The sequence below is a fragment of the Gallinula chloropus genome, assembly GCF_964237585.1.
Source record: "Gallinula chloropus genome assembly, chromosome: 5".
Taxonomy (NCBI): Eukaryota; Metazoa; Chordata; class Aves; order Gruiformes; family Rallidae; genus Gallinula; species Gallinula chloropus.
Genome location: NC_140090.1, coordinates 4,525,871 through 4,545,729, shown reverse-complemented (window position 1 = coordinate 4,545,729; position 19,859 = coordinate 4,525,871). Strand labels below are relative to the sequence as shown.

Sequence of the window (19,859 nt, the reverse complement as noted above, 5' to 3'; positions counted from 1 at the left end):
CACATACCCCAAAGCTGCAACATGGTAGTTACTTTCTGAAGAGCATGGCATTTTGCAAAGTACGAGCAAGTAAACAGACTTATCCCTACCTATTAAAGACTTTTTTTAAAGAAAGGAAAAAGCCATGCCTAGACAGAAGCCCACAGTAGCCCGCACACCAGGACACGATGACAATGTGATGACAAGTCCAGCAGCAGTACCCAGAATTCTGAGGGGAAAAAATCAGAGAATAAAGTTAAAGTATGGCATCTAATAATACTAAGCAGGGGATGTCTGTAAACTTTTTTTTTTTTAAGTTGGTGGAGGAAAGATGTAGCAAACATATGTGATTTTCACTTACTAAACTATGTGTCATATCAGCAGTTTCGGGCAGGCTTACATATTAAATCTACGCTCAGGAGAAACCTTTTTTCACACAGCAGAAGAACAGATTACGTTAGGAACTGTACAAGCTTTTTATTAGGAAAAAGCAGAAGGAAAAAAAAAAGTAGAAGCTATTTAAAAGAAAAAAAAGGGGAAAAAAACCAACAACAAAGCAACAGTTCTTGGAATGGAAGGAGTATATAGCAAATCTGTGTTTGGGAAACCTCAGGCAGCCTGTGAGAGACCTGCAGCCCAAAGGGCGGGCTGGGCATTTCAATTTTGCTTCAGGAAGACTACTCAGATTCAGGAACGTGCAGAAGCCCTTAACTGAAGGCACAAGACTATTCACTGAAATTATTTCCTGGATCGAGAGGTTTCTTTATAATCAGGCAACTCAGGAGCAGCTCTGGCTTTTCAGCCACAGGACAGCAGCAGGGAGAAAAGTTTAGCCGCCTTCCTACTGCTGGAAACACAAGGAGGAGAAACCTCCTCTTGCACCAGAAGAGTGAGTAGGTGGTGACCGGCCAGGGACGTGAGACACTCAGGCATCCCTGACTAGCATTTTAAGGTTTACATGAAATGAATTATTCACTTTGTAGCTTCAGAAGGGCAAATATATATCGAGACATGCTCTTGCACACGTGCTTTTCTCTGTTTCAGCTATAGAAGAGTTTTAGAAAGGAGCTGGAACAGTGCCAACGCTTGTCCCATTTACCAAAGCTTCCCAGAGCTCAATTTGGGGGAGTGAGAGGAGTTACATGTATTCCTCTCTGCCAAATACACACTGGTCTGCTAAACTCTCCCCTCAAAAATTAGTGGGCACAAGGAAATGTGCACCGGGCACAAGGAAATGTGCACCAGGCACAACTGTGCACAGGACAAGAGGCATAATAGATTTTGGATTAAAGGTAAAGAACAAAATCCAGTCTTTCTGAAGCACCTTTATGCATTTTTCTTTTATTCCTTTTGGACAGGGAGGGCTTGCTGGAGAGGTTTTTGTAGTCGTGCCTATTCCTTCTGTTTGTGGGATAAGGGAGTTTGCAAAGTTCACTTCTTCCCTGAGGAACACCTTACAGCTTAGTCTTTTTAAAGAGAAGAAAACCGAGTAATTAAAGCCACGGTTTTACCTGTGTTTCCACACACTTCCTATTTCCACAGCCGCATTTAAAAATATAAACCCTGATTTTCATAACAATCAGGCAAATAATTACACTTGGTACTTTTCAATGCTACCAAGCTTCAAAATGTACTGAACTGGTGTATCAGCAAATAACAGAACGATAAAAATAATTAACATAGCTTTAATTTAAATATTGATGATACGGTTGACTCTGTGGCTGTTCGGCACCATTGTGCTAGGTGCAGTACACAAACACAGATAGATAGAGCCCCTGTTTCAAAGAGCTCCTATTGTTCATCCCACATTACTCAATATCAAACAATCTCAAAAAAGCTTTTCAAACATTAATTAAATCTCATAACTTCCTTTTCAGGTCAGTAAGTTTTATTATCCTAGTTGTGTAGATGGAGAAAGTGAGGAATGAAGAGGGTAAGGCATTTGCCCACGATGACACAGAGAACACTTCTCACTTCTACTCTCCGCTGACTTCCCAATCCCCCACCCCGAGCCCCCCACGGTTTTGAAGGCTCATCCATGAGCATGTTGGCGCTGTGGGCGTACGAGTGCATATGGCCAGCACATCCCGGGGAAGGCCGGTTACTGCTAAGTACTCTCAGGGTAATCAAGACCATGTGAGAGTCCTGCTTCTGGTTTGCACTCACATAAGCTTTAGTAAAATAGCACTGGCGGAGTTAATTTATGTGATTTTGTAACCTCTTAATATTGCTTGGGGTTAGTGTTCTTTTCAACTCAAATGTTTTTTGCTGGTGAAAATTAAGAATGCTCAATTCATTACAAAACAGCTTTTTTTTTTTTTCTTTCCCCCTTTCTTTTTCTTTCTTTCTTTCTTCCTTTTTTTTTTTTCTATTTTGGGAGATTGGGCCCTAATGCTTTAATGTCTAGGACCAGGTCATCAAAGGGTAAATTGCAATGCTTTCCATTTTTCTGGCTAAAGATACGGGATTTTTCACAGAATGAGGCTGTAAAATAAATAATAGACTTGAAGTTTCTTAAGATATTCATTGGAACTTAAACCAACAACAACAAAAAAAAAGGACTTCAATGCCAAAATGTCAGCATTCTGTGCAAAATAATTAATATAGCACAATAGGATCTATTCTACTATCGATTGAAAGGGAATTTATGCAGGTAATTCATTAAGGCTAGTGGGAGTTTGGCATGTAAATCCCCCAGCACTTCGATGGGAAAACAGACCCTGATGATTTTCTTTTCTTTTCTTTTTTTTTTTTTAATAAGCTATAAAATACATGCTCCTCAGTGGCAAACACATAAAAAGAAAAAGCAAATACCTGAACAACTAGGGCAACAGTGGCCCTGCTCTGTGAGACTTCTGAAATGACATTAGATCAAATCATTTTTCACACGTTGCAAAAGATGCAGCAATCATTTCAATCACCGTGTTAAGAGAATCAATACATTTTTTTGCTTCCAGAGAATCGTATTTTACATTCTGACATTTGCAGGTTATCACCTTCATACATCTCTTTTTGCAGTCAAGTGCATGATTAGAACTTCTGACAGAGTATTGGCCATTTCCTTATGAAGATCTACAAATTCTTGTAAATAAAAAACAATCTGGGGGAAAAAAAAATCAAAAAAAAAAAAAGAAAAAAGAAGAGCAAATCTGTGGACTGGAATGTACCCTACTTGTAATGGGAACAAAAAGCTGGCAATGAAATATAAACCTAAATCACAGCAGAATGACCTACTTTAAGGCATTTGCCAAAGAGACAGTGTTTTAGACAGCTCCTCTGAAGTAGCGTCTTTATGTCTATGCCATCTGCAGATTTATTATTGTGCTTTAGAAAAAAAAAGGGGGGGGGGAAGAAAAACCTACAGTATGCCTGAACACTCAGCTTCATCTATAGGAAAGATTCCAGTACTATGGGCACCACACCCACACCTACTCATGTGGTCCAAGTTTTTTCTTTAGAGGCACCTAATTAAGAAACCCTGACTCATTTACATGGATACGTTTGATCTAAATTACACTCCAAACCACACCAAATTAGGAGCATCTGTGAATGCGAAGTGTTTGTTCCCAGTGACTGGTAGAATAGGGCCAGTTCTGGACGGCACATGTTCAAGTGACGAAAAATATTTCAGATGTAACATACTTCTGAGACCCACTTTTCCACTAATAATTCAGAATGAGTTAAACCAGTATCTCTGCTTGAACAATTATTTCAGGCTGCGAAAAAAATGTCATTTTACTTTTAAAAGGAAGCGGGGAGGGGGGAAAGGGGGAGTAGACAAGCCACCTAGTTTGGTTGTTTTCCCTGATGAAGTGCCTTAGCACAACCATTTCCTGCAACTTAAGTCTTTGCAGAGCGTGTATTAGTAGATACATGTTACTCCTGAAATCTGGAGTAAAGGGAAGTATCCATGAATGATGATTAGTTGTTGTTCGCAGGCAAGGCCTTCCACCTTGATGTATGGTCTTCTGTTGTTAACCCACTGTGTTGGCTTTCCTAATGAGTCTGAGCAAAGAGCAGGGTCCCAGCCCAATGAGGTGGTACCCTACATGTTGGATAATGTGAAAAATTGAGGACCACCGGAGTGATTCTTCCCATTTGGGCTGCATTGCTGGTGCAATCTGGCTAGGCCTGTTCGTGTCCTGCAAGGCCGCTCCATACCAAAATGGGTCCTGCGGCAGTAAGGCAACTTTCATCCCGCTTTCCATCTCCCAGAAAGAGCAAGCAGAGGGTGCTCCAGAAGCCACTGCTTGCTGCTTTGTCGCCTTACAGTCTAAACTGACAAACTAAAACAAAAAAAAAAAATTAAAATGGGCTTTATCTTGCTCTAATTTAAGCCATAGGAGCGGCCCAACCACTGGGGAGTGCAAATCTGAATTGCACGCTGGGTTTGCATTCCCAGTCCCCTAACACAATTTGGCACAACCTTTGGATTTGGCCCATGGTGCTTGGCAGCCACCTTTTATTCTTCCCGTCTTTTATACTTTATGAATAGTCTAAGTTACATAATGCCAGTGACAATTTGTTTATGGCAAGCATTAGAGTCACTGTTTTATGATTACATTCAAACTTTAAGCCACATTTTGACATCTAAGGATCATCTTGCTTTCTCATGTATTATATACAATGAAGGTTTGTGTTCCAGTGGGGTGGGGGTAAGGCGGGGGGGAGAGGAACTTTATAAATAACATGACTCCTTTTGTCTGAAGAGATTTTAATACATTTTTTCTGATCTACTGTTTTTGCAGTAGCTAGAATATAATTTGAATATATTAATATTTTCAGCAACTGTGCTCAGGGAGCCCAGTTAATAACTTATGCATGTATATATAGATACACTTCAGACCGAGGTAATGTTTTTAGCCCTTATGTTGGTAATACTTAGAAACACACAATGAAAGAGCCTGTTCTTTCCTCCTCTTTGTTGTGGGCATGCATTGTGATGGTATGGAGCCAGTGTTCTTTCTGTTGTCTACACAGCCTGGATTCAATAAGCAGTTATATATGCATATTATGACAATGTGGTCAAGGAAACCAGATTTTTTTACTATACCTTCATGTGCCTGTACAGTATAAAATCTGGTATTTATTTTTCTTGTCCTCATTCAATATGTTAACAAAATCATAATTTGATACAGGTTATGTTCACTTTATAATTAAAATTATAGAGTTAGATGAAAATACAGCAAGATGTTGCTGAATGGAAAATATTTATCTTTTCGTACATTACGCATTATGGTGCAATGTAAAATCATAAATCTGTGGAGCGGCTAACTCCAGCCAAGCATACGACAACTTGCCTCCTCCTCTGGTCTACAAGATGCAACCGGTTACCTCCTCTTAAGTCAAGGGTTTCTACACCCACCTCAGCCCTGCTGTTGGACAGCACTGACACATCTTCCCCAGAGCTTTGCTGTGGTCTTCTAAAATAAAACCCCTTTCCATGGAGATGAGCCAAGAAAAGGGGATTCAGAAAAGCTCTGTATTATTTTTTAGAGATCCCACCAATCCCTCTCCTGTAGCTCTCTTAGCACCTTCATGGACAAAATGCAGACTACTTGCACGATGTTTTCTGTGTCAGCACTAGACTTAGCCACACCAAACCACCTCGGGATAGCACTTCATCTGCTTTGAAACTACTCCCACATCCCTGATGATTGTTGTCTACACTGCCAAGTCCAGGCCTTCTCCAAACACTACCCAGTCTTCCAAGCCTATGGAAACTTTCCAGTAGGTAAAGTTTATGGTGAACATTATTTTGTCTGTATTCAAACTTTCAGACCAGGGAGGGTTTTCAGGGCAGAACTAGTATCAGGCAACTTAAGACCATGTCCTAGGACAACCCAGATAAGTTTCAATATCTGGATAACTCTCATAAATATGTCATCAAAGGAATGAGTTTTCCATTCCTCCAGAGCATCTACCCCACAGAAGTCATTGCAGCCCCAACATTTCTATCTCAGTTTCAAAACTTGATGAATACATTTTGAATCTCACCAGACCACTCTTGGGAGGACTGCCTAACCTTTCTGGGTTACATGCTAACAGATTTCCTTGTTACTTTTCATATTCAATTAAGTTTATACAGCTTTCACATCCTGAAATTACAATTCTTGCTTCTTTAGGAGACACTTTCTCAGTGTCAGCCATTCACTTACGGTTAGATATTTTCTGCTGTAGGTGAAAGTCCATGCAACACAATGAACTGAATTTAGTCTTATCTGAGGGCCAGACAGTGCAGCATCAGTGATCTTCTGGAGCTCTAAGCAATGAAAAAACCCATATACAAGACATTCCAGCTTCATCTCCAAGATCAGCATACCTACACATAACATCAACAAGCAAGGGACAGACCTGTCTGCCAGGTGGACACTATCAGAAATGCTTCTCTGGAAGTCTTTCAGGCAATTTCCTCAATTAAGCTATGACTGAGAGGTTTGGTGTCCCGTAGCTGCATAGTGAGTGAGCTGCCTCAACCCTGATGAGTATGCCTTGACATCAGTTGGTCCTAAATCCTTCAAATCCGTTTAACATGGTTTTGGTTAGGAGGCCTAAGAGACTTGTGTTTGTTTTATCACCAGTTTTTCTAACTGTGGATTTTGATTAGGGTCAGACAAAAGCAGATATAGTCAAGTCTTGTCACTTGAAGCTTCAAAGATGGAAGAAACACAATTACTGAGAGAGTTAGGGCTGCTTGCACAGAGAATAAAGACTTTTGTAAAGTGTCTAAGGTGGTTAGACCACAGGCAAATGAAACCAGTACGTGTGAATGGGTATTTGACTTAAAAAGGAACTAATGAGAAAATCCAAACTTAGATTAAAGCTAGGGAAGATATTGCAGAACCCGGAGTACTACAAGGGTTGCATCTTAGAACTACACATATATGGAAAATCCTCCACTCCAGGCAGTTTGTGCATTTAGTGCACAAAAAATAAACATCAAGCTAAGGTGAGCGGACAAGACAGACAAAGTGTAAGTAGAAAAGACAATGCTGACATAGTAAATTCATTGCTCAAGGGCAAGCAAAATGTAAATAAGTTTAAAGAAATCAAAGACTCATGGCACATACTCACTAGTGCATTTAGGAGATACATTCATCCTACTCATGTTCAATATCAGGGCTGAAACAGTCGTGATGCTGGGAGGCATGTTAAAGCATCTTTCAAATCTGATACAAACGCGGTGCAGATATCTTGCAATAGTAGCTTGTGGAGAGCTCAGAACTGAACCTGAAAGAGTAGGAATCCTGGTTGAGGTCACATCCCGTATAAAATCCTCTCTGTTGGGCAGACCACTGCAGAAAGGCTTTCATTTTAAACAACAAGATGGTGGTAATGTAGGTTAAAAAATGGAGATTTTCTATTTGGGACAATTAATGTGCCAACATTCAGAAGTTTTTAATGATTTAAAAAGATTGAAAACAAACCAATTTATGAAGTAATTATATATATATATAGGAGCTCGCAGAGGAGGAAAACTTTGGTGAGAACTTATTCCCTGACTTCTGTGGAATTCTTTGCTTGTTCCCTGACTTCTGTGGAATTCTTTGCTATATTATCCGGTTTCAATGCCAAAAAATACTAGTTGTCTCACAAAACGGAACAATTTATTTGTGATGCCTGGCCAAAACAATGTGGTGTTAGTGAAACTGAGCTTTTGTCACAAGAAGCTCCAGACTTACCAGCAAAGATGCATTTCTGAGAAGGTTGTCTCACAGTTCAGCATCCCAGGTTGAAATTCCAGCCAATTGCCACTTCGGGGCTTTAAGTCAGCAAGCAAACCTGTCATATCCACAGCTGAGTTATTTGCTGTCAACTGGATTACCGTAGCACAAAAGGGCTATAATTGAAGGCTGCAAGAGGTTATAGATTGAACATAGTCAAAAGCAGTAATTCCACTTAGTAAAAGTAGATATCATCCAAAATGAGAAAAGTTAAGCCTATATAAGGTGAAATTCTGACTCCATGCTGGCTCCCAGTCACTGGGAGTTTTGTCAGTGACTTTAACAGTAATCAAAATTTCACTCCGTGTCGAGACAGATGCTGCCAAGGGTGTGATGAAGTGAAAGTTTAAATAACTGTTAACCTGGGGCTTCCAAAATACATTTTCTGAGCACGGACCGCTGTCTAAGTCAGTGTTTTCCTGATGTAGCAATGCAGACAGCCCTTCTGGGGGCCAAGGGGATAAAACACTGCTAGCGGCGTACATCTAGGGTTTGCAATAAGAATTTCCCTGCTGTAAGTGCTGAAGTTCACATTGTTCATCATCCCACGAGCCATGGTGGAACTGGACTCCTTAAGCGCAGCGGGGTACAGTTTGTAAGAATAGTTTTCAGAAAGCCATAACCTCGCTGAGTATCAGTGCCAGCACTGACATCCTTCCACCTGAGCCGCTCTTTTTAAAGATGGGGAGAGATTACTGGAAGAAAGAGCATAGTAGTGCCTGTCAGAGACGCTAAGGTTCCTAGGAGGAAGGGGATATGTCATAATACTGAGTCGTCGCATCATCTTTCTATGTTTCTGCCCACTATATCAGAACCAAAGAACATCAGTTATGTGCATCTGTGAACCAAGTTCTGCAGGGTCTCAGTATGCTTTCTATGTGACCGCTGCTTTGGGTGTGCTGTACACAGGTGGCTTCTTCCACTGAGGAAAAACCCAGCTGGGTCACCAGTAGAACCATGCGGGGGTTTGCCAGTTACTTTTGTTTGCCCATCACTAAGTGTGTCAAAGCCCTGGTGTCCCCACCAGAAAACAATGCTGTTAATAACATTAATCCACCTTTATTAAGAACCTTTAGCTTTATGGGTGAATACCAAATATGCAAGAGGCTAATAAGGAAATGTGTTTTTTCCCTTGCTGACCTAGTTTCTAACCTCACTTTAAAAATCTTCCATTGATTTTAATTATGCTTACTCTAAAGCTAAGCTCGCAAATCTAGCAAACTTAAGGGCTGCTTTTAAGTGTATTTCCTCCCCTGTCAGAGTTCCTCAAGCTTTCTACGCTACAGTTAGAAGCTTATTTCCAGCCAGGCTACACAGCCCAGGCAGCTCTCTCTGTCTCTGCCCATAGGAAGCATCCGGCACCACTACTGTACGACGCGTGAGTTCAGACGCTACCTTGCTCGAATCAAGCCTGTGTACAGCATTCTTCACAGAACAATTGCAGTCCTTTTCTCATCAGCGATAGCCAGAGGCAGTAATAAGGGTGAAGGATATCTATCATGAAAAGTCCAGTGTCAATGTGTTCCCCCAATTTATTTACTGACCTTCAATGCAACAGCCATACTCCTGACCCTCATGAGATGAAGCCTAAGGGGAAATGGCACTGAGCACCAATTCCACATCCTGTTGTTCTGTGGTCTAAATTAAGTGCTAATTAATTACCACTGGCATCTTTGGCATTGCCTGTCAAATTGGATTTAGGATATCCTTTCGCTGTTTAAACAAATAGCCCTACATATAAAGCTAAAATCCCAAGTGTTAGCGTTTTCTCTGCTTCTGAATTTTTATTTAAAAATTCAGCAAGTGCATCCATGGATTTTGCAGGTAGAATTCAAATAAAAGAAACAGGAATTTATATTGTCAATTTTGATTAATAGACCTTCATTAATAAACATCCTGTTATTCAGTTTCCACCTGCAGTTGCTGATGTTGCCTGGAATCAATTAACTCATATAATTTGATTTATTTTACAAAGACATTTTTGGATGTGCTGTGCTGATGATAAAGGTTCTATATTTACAATCCTTGATTTAAGGGAGATTGTTACTAACTGCTTTTTATTTTTAATGTTGCAAGGAAATGTAGCTTCAGGCATTCTTGAATGAAAATATTTAAGCAATTTAAAAAGTTAAATCTTTTTTTTTTTTTCATGCAAAACTATCTGTTGCCTTCTGAGCCCACACAGGCGACAAAAGCATACAGATCCAGGAACTCTGACAGGTTGGTCTTTACAGTACACTGGTTGTTCTTCTAAGAAGAAAAAAATAATCAGAAGTAGAATTTTAACATTAAAAAAAAAATTTAAAAAGTTACACCACCAGCCAAAAATAGAGTTAAGAGGTCTATGTATTGCATCTCTGTCTGAACATATATTATTCTATGTATTCTCTCACTACCTTTATCACTCTACTATCCAAACACCTCTAAGAAGTGCATTAGCATCTGCCTAACATCTGTCACGGGTGGTTTTATTCTCTCCCATCCTCTCCTGAAGGAAAGACTTGTGCTTGCAGTAACAGAGCAGCCTTTGAAGAGGGGTTTGCTGTTGTTTGAGATATATATGCTGTTACAGGGCCATAGAAAAGGCAAAAATGGGTTCCCTGCACACAGAGCCACAACCAGAAGAGTCTGAGAGGCTCCTTGGTCTTCAGCTGACTGTTATCAAGTAGCTGTCACTGAACAGGCAAACTTCAAGCTCAATAGCAACTGACACTGTGATAACATGGACTAGCCAGATCTACTTCTCCCTCTGATTGTGGTGGGCTGACTCTTGCTGAAGGTTGGGTACCCCCTAAAGCTGCTCCATCACTCCCTTCCTCAGATGGACAGGGGAGAGAAAATACAGCAAAAGGCTCCCTTATTCCCGGGCTTAACTTCACTCCCCATTTCCCTCCATCCTCTCCCCAGTGGCACTGGGGAGACAGGAATGGGTTTGTGGTTAGTTCTTCACACTTTGTCTCTGCCACTCTTTCCTCCTCAGGGAAGGACTTCTCACACTCTGCCTCTGCTCTTGCATGGGGTCGCACCCACAGCAGACAGTTCTCCATGAACTTCCCCAACATGAGTCTTTCCTGTGGTTTGCAGCTCTTCATGAACTGCTCAAGTGTGGGTCCCTTCCTCAGGGTGCAGACCTCCAGGACCAGGCAGCTCCAGCATGGACTCCCCACGGGGTCACAGGTCCCACCAGCAAACTTGTTCTGGTGTGGGCTCCTGTCTCCGCAGGCCACAGGTCCTACCAGGAGCTTGCTACAGTGCAGGTCACAGGCTCCTTTGGGTGCACCCACCTGCTCTGGCATGGGGTCCTCCACAGGCTGCAGGTGGAATCTCTACTCCACCACCATCCTCCATGGGCTGCAGGGGAATCTCTTCGGCACCTGGAGCACCTCATCCCCACCTCCTTCATTGACCTTGGGGTCTGCAGAGTTACTCCTCTCACATCTTCTCACTCCTCTCTCTGGTTGCAATTGCTCTTGATGTTCAGGGGTTTTCCTCCTTCTTACCTCTATAACCCCAGAGGCATTACCACCATTGCTGATGGGCTTGGCCTTGGCCAGCAGCAGGTCTGTCTCAGAGCCAGCTGCCATTGGCTCTGTTGGACATGAGGGAAGCTTCTAGGAGCTTCTTACAGCACCTTCCCTTGTAGCCACTCTGGTGCCAAAACCTTGCCAAGCAAACCAAATACACCATTTTTATGAGTATTAACGGGAACTAGTTTGCATTCAGACACAAAAAAGTTAAAAAACCAGGCCAAACTGAGGACAGAGCACTGGTGTTCAGTAAATGGAAGAATTTAGTGGGTCACCCAGTTGTCTCAGTTTTCCAAAAGTGAGACCTGGAACTTTTACAGTGATAGGGAAGATTTTATGAAAAGGTTTTGACTCAGTTTCTTTAACACAACAAGGTTTGGGGAAGTGGGACTAGAGCCTCTCCCCACACCAGGCTTTTCAAGTGGAGCTACCTTAGCATGGAGATGAACTCCTTGCCATTGCTGTCCATGCCATACCAGCATGCCGATGTGTACCCGCTGCCTTTGGAGCTACTTTAACACAGGAGACAGCCAGATAAAAAGACATGATCCCAAGGCTGAGGTGCAGGTATCACATAACCCTGCTCGTTTTATAGAGCCACGGCTGAGAGCGGAGGCAGAAGAACAAGCAGGACTTCTCCAAAGCACATTCCTGAACAAAGCCCCTTTAGAGGCCTAAGTCCCTTTAGATATCTAAATGTGCTTTTCCATCTTGGCCTCAGTCACCTGGAAAATGAAGGCTTTCTTTACAAGACAGGCACTACGTGAGGTGTGTGCAAAGGCAAGAGCATGCATACTCTTCAGAAAGGATGTCAAATGGGTGGCACAGCTTACCCAATGGTGAGAAGATTTTATTTTGAACTTACTTCTCTTATTAAAGCAGGCTAAGCCAGAATAAATGCCTTTCTTCAGCTTTTTGGAGTCTATTCAGACAACTGTGAAACGATGTTCAGAGTTAGTTTAGTTATTATTTTCTTTTAGGGCCAGACTCCAAGGCAGTTCATCCAGGGAAGGACTCGTGCTGTGAGATATGTGGGGGATCCCCTGAGGAAGCCCATTCTCCACCAGGTCCCTGTCAGCTGTCCAGGCACTATATATAGCCATCCAACAGTCAGATTTAAAGGCTAGTCTGCAGGAGAAGACAGCATCAAGTGCTTGTTCTTGTGTCCCAGAGCAACTGAAGAGAAGGGATTTTTTCCCAAAGAGCTGTAACATGAACCCACAGCTGCAGAGCACAGGAAGCCTATGGAGTTTCTGTAGGCCAGGAGCCATGGAGGCTATTTTCAGCAAAAGCAAGCTCTTAAGTATGTCTGAACTATTTCTGACCCCTCTCGTAACGTATCACATGCCACGACCTGCTTGCTCTATTACCAGGCTTGGATAGCTATTGTTTAAACTTCAACCTATGGAGCAAGCAGGGATTTAAAGCACCTTCGTATGTTGCTCAGGCAAAAGGAAGCAGCTTAAAAACTGCATTAGCCCACTGCGATCACATCTTGAAAAGGACAGACGTTGGAGTGCTTGGGAGCAACTCCTCAAGCATAAACCTCAGGTTGTAGCTCCACATGCACAAAGCTCCCCCCGCCAACGTGGCATACAGATTTCACAAACAACAAGCTGGGGATTCAACTGATAATGTTTGCATTTGCTTAGCTTCATCAGCTGGTGAATACCACTGTAATGCAACTGAGCAAATCATCCATAAAGCCAGTACATAAATAATAATGAGGTTTAGTTTGCATTCATAAAATATCAAGAATCCCAAATTATTACTAAATTTTAAATTTATCTACGTTGCAGTGCAATGTATGGAACAGTTTACAGAGAGAGCTTATGGCATCGAGGGGCACTTACCACCAATTATTTTCCTAAGTCTCTCAAGACAGGGTTAAGTAGTGCATGTACTCTGCACCCTTCCTCCACGCTGGGTGCATTTTGATATCTGTCTTAAGCTGCTCTATCCAGCTGGATATGGATGTCTTTGCAAGGATTTGACCTACTGTAGAAGGACACCTATTGTTGTTTGTGTTTTAAGAGGACGCTCAAAGCCAAACTTTGTAGTTCAGCTGGGGTTTTTTAGGGGGGTTTTTTGTACCCAAAACCACTTAAGGTCATCCTGAAGAACAATCACAATAAGTTTACAACAGAAAATGATGTTGCAGTAATATGCTGTGTCTCAGGGACGTATGTAACCAGCCTTAAATGGAAAGGAAATACATTCAGAAGAAACCCGATAGTTTATCTGTGTATCGTTTTGTACTTGTGCTTCCTTCCTAACACCAAAAAACCCATCTGCAAAAGCCCTGCCAAAATGTGCTTATACACACACAGACATTATCACTTTGTAGGATGGTACGTTTTATTATCAGGTTATTTTCCGGTACATTTGGCACAGTTAAGGTAAGTATATTAACTTTACTTCCAAATAAAGAAAACAAAGTTGTACTGAATGTCTCAGCCATTGTCAATGAGTTAAGAACTGACAGGAGGTCCAAGTAATCAACCCTGTCTACTGCACCGAGCTTTCCCCTGGGACACCTCTTCTGATCATACAATGTATCTGACTGGCATGGAAGTAGAATTGCTTTCAATAAAGATTTTATTTCAAGGTTGGATGATTCCTTCCCAAATGTCTTGTCGCTAAAGCAAAGTATCTAATACCTGTTATTTTTTAACTCCTGTGAACCAGCATTTGGGTAGGAGAGAAGCATAAAATGTTGAGCTAGAAGCTGTTCATCATAAAAGTCACATTTTTAACGCGTTCAAATTGATTAGGATCTCTGTGCTAGTCAGTCTCTCTGCTGCATAAAAACTGGCCCATAACAGGGCAGCGAAAAATGTAGTTGAGGTACAGTGAAGGCAGCTGAGCCATCCCCAGGGATGGACCTTAAGCTAAAGCGTTACATTTGCATATGTCTGAGAAGGTATAGGCAACAGATAGTAGATAATTTGAGAATAATTATTTGTAAAGTGGATCAATGGGATGCACAGATTTTGACCCACAAAAGCGGTTCATGGGAACTTAGATATCAAATTGTCCCTGTTGCCCATAGGGGTGAGGAGCTCTGGCCATGACAGTGGTCACTCCATTCAGCCAAGGTACAAAACCCACCCAAGTGGGCCGTCACGGAATAACCTACTTAGAGAGCAGTCAGCTCCTAATTCTGTACTCAGACAGCAGATGTCACAAATACATCTTTTTTTCCCCTACTTTTCTGGGGAGTTTCCTTTATTCCCAAGCATCTTTATTCTTTTTGGCCTGTCTTTAGGTCTTGTTTTCTGCCTCTCGTGACAATGACTTCCCTGGTTAAATAAAGTACCGTGCATAATGCTGCTGGTCAGGATTCTCATAAGATCAAAACCTACTTCTATCCCTCAGTCCTCTACTGACTGTAGAGAGTGGCTTTTCCTACATCCGCCTACCTGCCCCATTATGTTTTACCAGGTGACCCATTCATGGAACACCAGCAAAATCATCATAATGAAAAGTTCCCCTTAGTTATAAACCGAAAGATTACTAGGCACAGTTAAAACCAGTTCTGCTAAGGATAGAAATGCCCCTAACATTAAGCTCACTTAAATCCTTGTAGGCTGGGAAAAGCTAAGAAAGCAAGATTGAGCAGTTCTCAGCACAGCTAGCAGAGGACAGCTCTACCCTCAAACACTCTCCAGCTGACAGTAAAACAGTGCTCTTTCCATTGAGATTTTCCTCCCCAAATATTCTCTCTCTGGGTTTTTTTTAATGTGCAGTAGGAACATTAAAATGGTGAGGAATCAGAGTCCCCATTGAAATACTCCCCCCCCACACCATCCCCAACAGTTACTCTGGAGTAAAAATGGATGAAGAACATTTCCTAACACCAAGTCTGTTTGAAGCAATAATCCAGCGTGCTTTCTGAATGTCAAAATTAATAATGATTTTATTTAGAGAGTTTGAAAAGTGTAGGTTTAATGGAAATGGAGAACCAAACTCACCATACAATGACCCTCTTAGCTGTAGAGTTGCCCTGCTCTCAGTCACACGTTTTCCAGCTTACGGTTGCCTTGGCAACAGCCAAAGCATAAATTCCCCAGTATTTTTGCTTATATATCTGCCATTGACACGAGAGCCCTCCTATCAGACACTTCTGCTGTTTTAAAACATCATTAATTTCATTACTACTAATAATGAGAACTGGATTTTCTGTGTATCTCCTGACTGGTGATCTTAAAGAACTTAAACCATTCTTGAACCTCACTTATTTGGGGGGCAGGGGGAAGGAGGGAAATAAAATCTTACACAACATAGCACCCAGCAATTCCTTGTCATGGTTCCAACATCTGTGGCACCGGATTATAGATTGTTTCAAAAAAAAAAAAAAAAAAATCTTAAATTGATGGATCATTTCTCCTTTCATTTGGACTTGACAGAAAGTAGCTCTGGCATTCGCTTTCACTTTTTATGTTATAAACGGTGTATCACTCTTTCTGCCCTTTTTCTTGCCAAAAAAAGAATTTATGCACATTTTTAGGGATTTTCTCTTTTAACAACTCAATTCCACTTAGCAGATACACAGTAATGGCTTTAAGTGTGCATATTAGGTTTTGGTTTGCTTTGGCATTCTCTTTTGTGGACAGATGAAAAAAAAATATTAGTTATAGAATTTCATTGGTAAATATTTGTAATTTAAAAAGTCCTAAACTTATAATTATTTCATTCAAGCTGAATTGAATTCCTTCCTTCTTTCCCTCCAGTAGCTGTACTTTGCCGCAGCTTATTTAACCACTCAGACTTTCCATGTTTCCAAGTTTGCTGGGTTTATAACTTTTTGTTATTCTGGTTATCAAGTACGGCTGCATGAATAGATAGAAAATATCTAGAATTTTCAAGGGATTTTATCAATTCAAGAATTATTATTCTAATGCTAATCTCAGGGGCCCCAGGCGTGGATGTTCTCAGTGTCACGTTCCGTATTGATGAACCACAACAGATAACCAATTCCTCTCCACCACCAATGCACACCATGTGCATTATCCCTTTGCTTCGTGCCATACCCTCACCTTCTGAGAGCTGAGTGACTGCAAACCATGTGCTGGCAATGGCCAGACTCAAACAGGACTTGGCATCGCCACAGAAAACAAGGGGAGTTATTCTGCATCAGAAAGATGGCAAACAGGACAGTGGTTGGCCATTAGTCTTCCATTTTCTATGCCCGTATCAGAAAGATAGGATCTCAACATCTTGCTCTAAATTTTACAGATAAAGGATGTCAGTCCCCTCCTTTCCCTTCAGTAAATTGAACTCTGCCAGCACCGTTCTTTACCTTGACTCTGCTTATCCATGGTCCACTGCCTCCTACCCCCTGTAAGGTGTTTCTCCTCCAGCTTCATCAGTGTTGTCCATTGTTACCACCCCCTTGTTGCAAAGCCATGGCTGATGCTAAACTGATGATCTCTAAAATTTCACAAGATACAACTGCTGAATATCTGGCCTTTTTCTACTCCTGGTGAACTAGCATCTCTACCCATGTTGATGTCATCTGTGTGGGCTTTATAAGGTTTCCAACTTCTACCATGTAATGAGATCAACAGAAATTAAGTGTTTCTCACTGGGAGGCCCCCAAGCTCATTGTATGTGCTTCTGCATTAAGCACAACCACCTCATCACCCTCGTAACAAACACTTTTAATTGTGATAAAGATGTGTGATATCCATCAGTCCCACACAGCACTTCACAACAAAGCTACTAAATTTTAAGACTTTCTGAAATCCTAAAAGAAGAAATTATATATTAATATTACCACAGAGGATTTTTAAAATGTAATTTATAATAAAGATGCTATATTTTAAGAAACTAATAGTTAAGCCAATCTGATTAGTGCCATATGGAGAGTGTTTTGTGCAATGGACACCACAGTTACAAGCATGAGGCAGAACGAAGCAAAGCTTCCTATTTATATATGGGGAAAAAAAACACAAGCGTCGATGTTCAAGGAATGTGGTAAACGACAAGGTTGGCACAAATCCACAAGACGATGCTCTTTGCTGTGTGACCCACCCACTATCATGAAAGAAACCTTTTTTTAAGTGATTAAAGCCATTAAGTCTCATGAAGTTTTCTTCATCTAGCTTAGTTTGCTGTAAAATCGGCAACAGGTATGAGAAAACAGACATCTATGAGGATTTTTAAATTGGTGTCTGAATTTAAAAAAGGTAAATGAGTGACCATAAGAGAGACAGGAAAGCAGAACTTGGCTGCAACAGTCTACTTGCAGTGTTTAAGTTAAAACTAACAGGTTAAGGAAGCATCTATAAATTCAAACATTTACATATTAAAGTCACATTTAGTTCACGTTCCTTGGTAGAGCTGTGCAATTTATTTAGCAAATATGTATTTTCATTAATCGTCCTTCAAACCTAAGAGATATTATGTGTTCTGTAGGGTTGAGGGAAATGGATTTCTACTTAGTTTGTACTCACTGCTGCAGAGATTTATGCGAAACTGCCTACCTAAACGCCATCCATTAAACCTATATTGTTCTTAGACCAGACTTCTCCATCCTTAATGTCATTTCCACAAGAATATTAAGTCTTAATACAGACATAAGATCAACTTTTAATAATAATAGCCCTCCTCTTGTAATTTTGTGGGTAATAAAGATATCAAAGGTTATAATCCTTACCATTATTTTCTAACTCATCTCATTAAGGTATGTGGTCTCTGTCTTTCAAGAAACTTTGTGTCAGGATAAGGCATGCAAAAGTCTATAGTTATATAAATTTCACAATCCATTTCAGACCATGCTAACTTTATTGGATTTAAATTAGCAGAAGGAATGTGTTTCATATGAGCTCTATATTAAGGGATTTTTTTTTTTTTTCTTTTAATTTTTTTTTTCTTGTTTCCCAACCCTTTCAGTGCTGGAGACCATGTTAAGAGAAGCAGGGAGGTTTCACCCTAGAGCCACCAAACCAGTTGACACCAAAATGCTTGTTTCCCTTAGCACAAAGAGCAATCCCTATTTTTTGTATCTAAATGTATGAGCTCAGAAATTCTTGCTTTATAGCACACAGACTAACTAATGCTCTCTCACCAGAGAGTAGCAAACTGTGCCCTGATATGAGAGCAGTGTAAAGAGGACTCTAGACCTCCACCCCAGACACATCTTGCTGACTGGGGCTGACTCTCTGCTCCTTGCTTGTCAGGTTGACAGAAGTTGTCTCATTCCTCCTTCTTTTCTTCCTATTTGATAACTTAACCAAAGAAACCTCCCTGTCAGGAGGATCAGTAAAAAAGTCCCTCTATGTACTTCAAATGCAACAGCGACTCCTTTGACATCCCTCTCTTTTAACCAATTCTTTCCTTTTCGTCAACAGGATAGCAGCCAAGGAATCCGTGAATCTTATGTCAACACAAAGCTTAGGAATTGTGTTTGGACCAACACTCCTTAGACCTGAAAAGGAGACAGGGAACATGGCAGTCCACATGCTGTACCAAAATCAGATAGTTGAACTTATGTTGAGTGAGTACAGCAAGATCTTCGGCTCTGAGGAAGACTGACAGACAGGGCCTGTTATTGAAAACGTTCACATCTGTCTTGATGTCTAATATTTTTACATTTCTGTAAACATATTTCTGAAATATTTCTTTTTCCTTCAAGTGACAGATGCCTCATTTTGTGAAAACTTAATGATGATTTTGTGTTTAATTTTCAAACATTGGAATAAAAAATATTGTCAACATTTGCCTATATGTATTCTGCATTAACCCTTTGAGAGTTTCATTATGCTAGCACTCCAAGTGTCACATTTTTTGCAAGCTGAGCATACAGCATATGGCCAGAGACCATAGAAAATGCTGTTTACCAACATATGCAATGGCACAGAAAGACAAATAATAATTGAGATTTGTGAAAAAATGGATTAAAACATGTATTTTAAAAGCAGCGAATTAAAACAGTGATACCAGATCATTTGTAGCTAATCTCAGTACCATTTACCCTTTTCTTTGATAGATATGGAAAGTTAAAGACATGATGAATTCAATTTCCTACCACAAGACTTCACAAAAAGATTACTTTTAATACTTTTAAACAAATCTAAAAAAACTCAGACCAAAACAAAAAAAAAAAACACCCCAGAAAAATCCAACACCTCCTCCAAAAAAAAAAAAAAAAACAAAACCCAGAAAGTCTCTGTTTGCATAAGAGTACCTAAAAAATATTAAAACCAAAATCAGAACTTTGGCATTTTTACTTAAATGCAGTACATGAAAGGAAGCCATTGCATGGCTGGTCATTTTAATGTAACATCCATTTTGGTTCTTCATCACACTGTACATCTGCCCGCTTTCCCCAACTATCTCATGTTCTGTAGCATTTGTATTGTGCTCCTGAGGATGCTTTATTGGTGAACTACATTAAATTCATCTAGAAAGAACTTTAAAAAAAAAGCCTTTTCATATGCCCTTAGGAATACTTGGCTAGACTTGAATCAATTTATGCATTTGATGGTTAGTTTCAGTTGTCATGGATAAACAAAAGGGTAACTGTCTAGAATATATCAAATATTGTTTCATTTTGAAATGTATGTTTCCAGCTATACACATCTCCTACCCTGTTTTGTAAAAGTATTCTGCTGATAAAATGTAG

General features: G+C 40.6%; 1 protein-coding gene across 1 annotated transcript in view; it reads left to right on the top strand.

Moving 5' to 3' along the window:
• ARHGAP15 (Rho GTPase activating protein 15) overlaps positions 1–18,769 on the top strand; it is a gene marked incomplete at its 3' end in the record, with an annotated part of 314,335 nt that extends 295,566 nt beyond the window's left edge. Inside the window, exon 13 of the mRNA XM_084264739.1 lies at positions 18,586–18,769. Coding sequence (XP_084120865.1) covers positions 18,586–18,769 — 184 coding nt within the window. The remainder of the gene's footprint in view (positions 1–18,585) is intronic.
• Between the last annotated feature and the right edge of the window lie 1,090 nt (positions 18,770–19,859).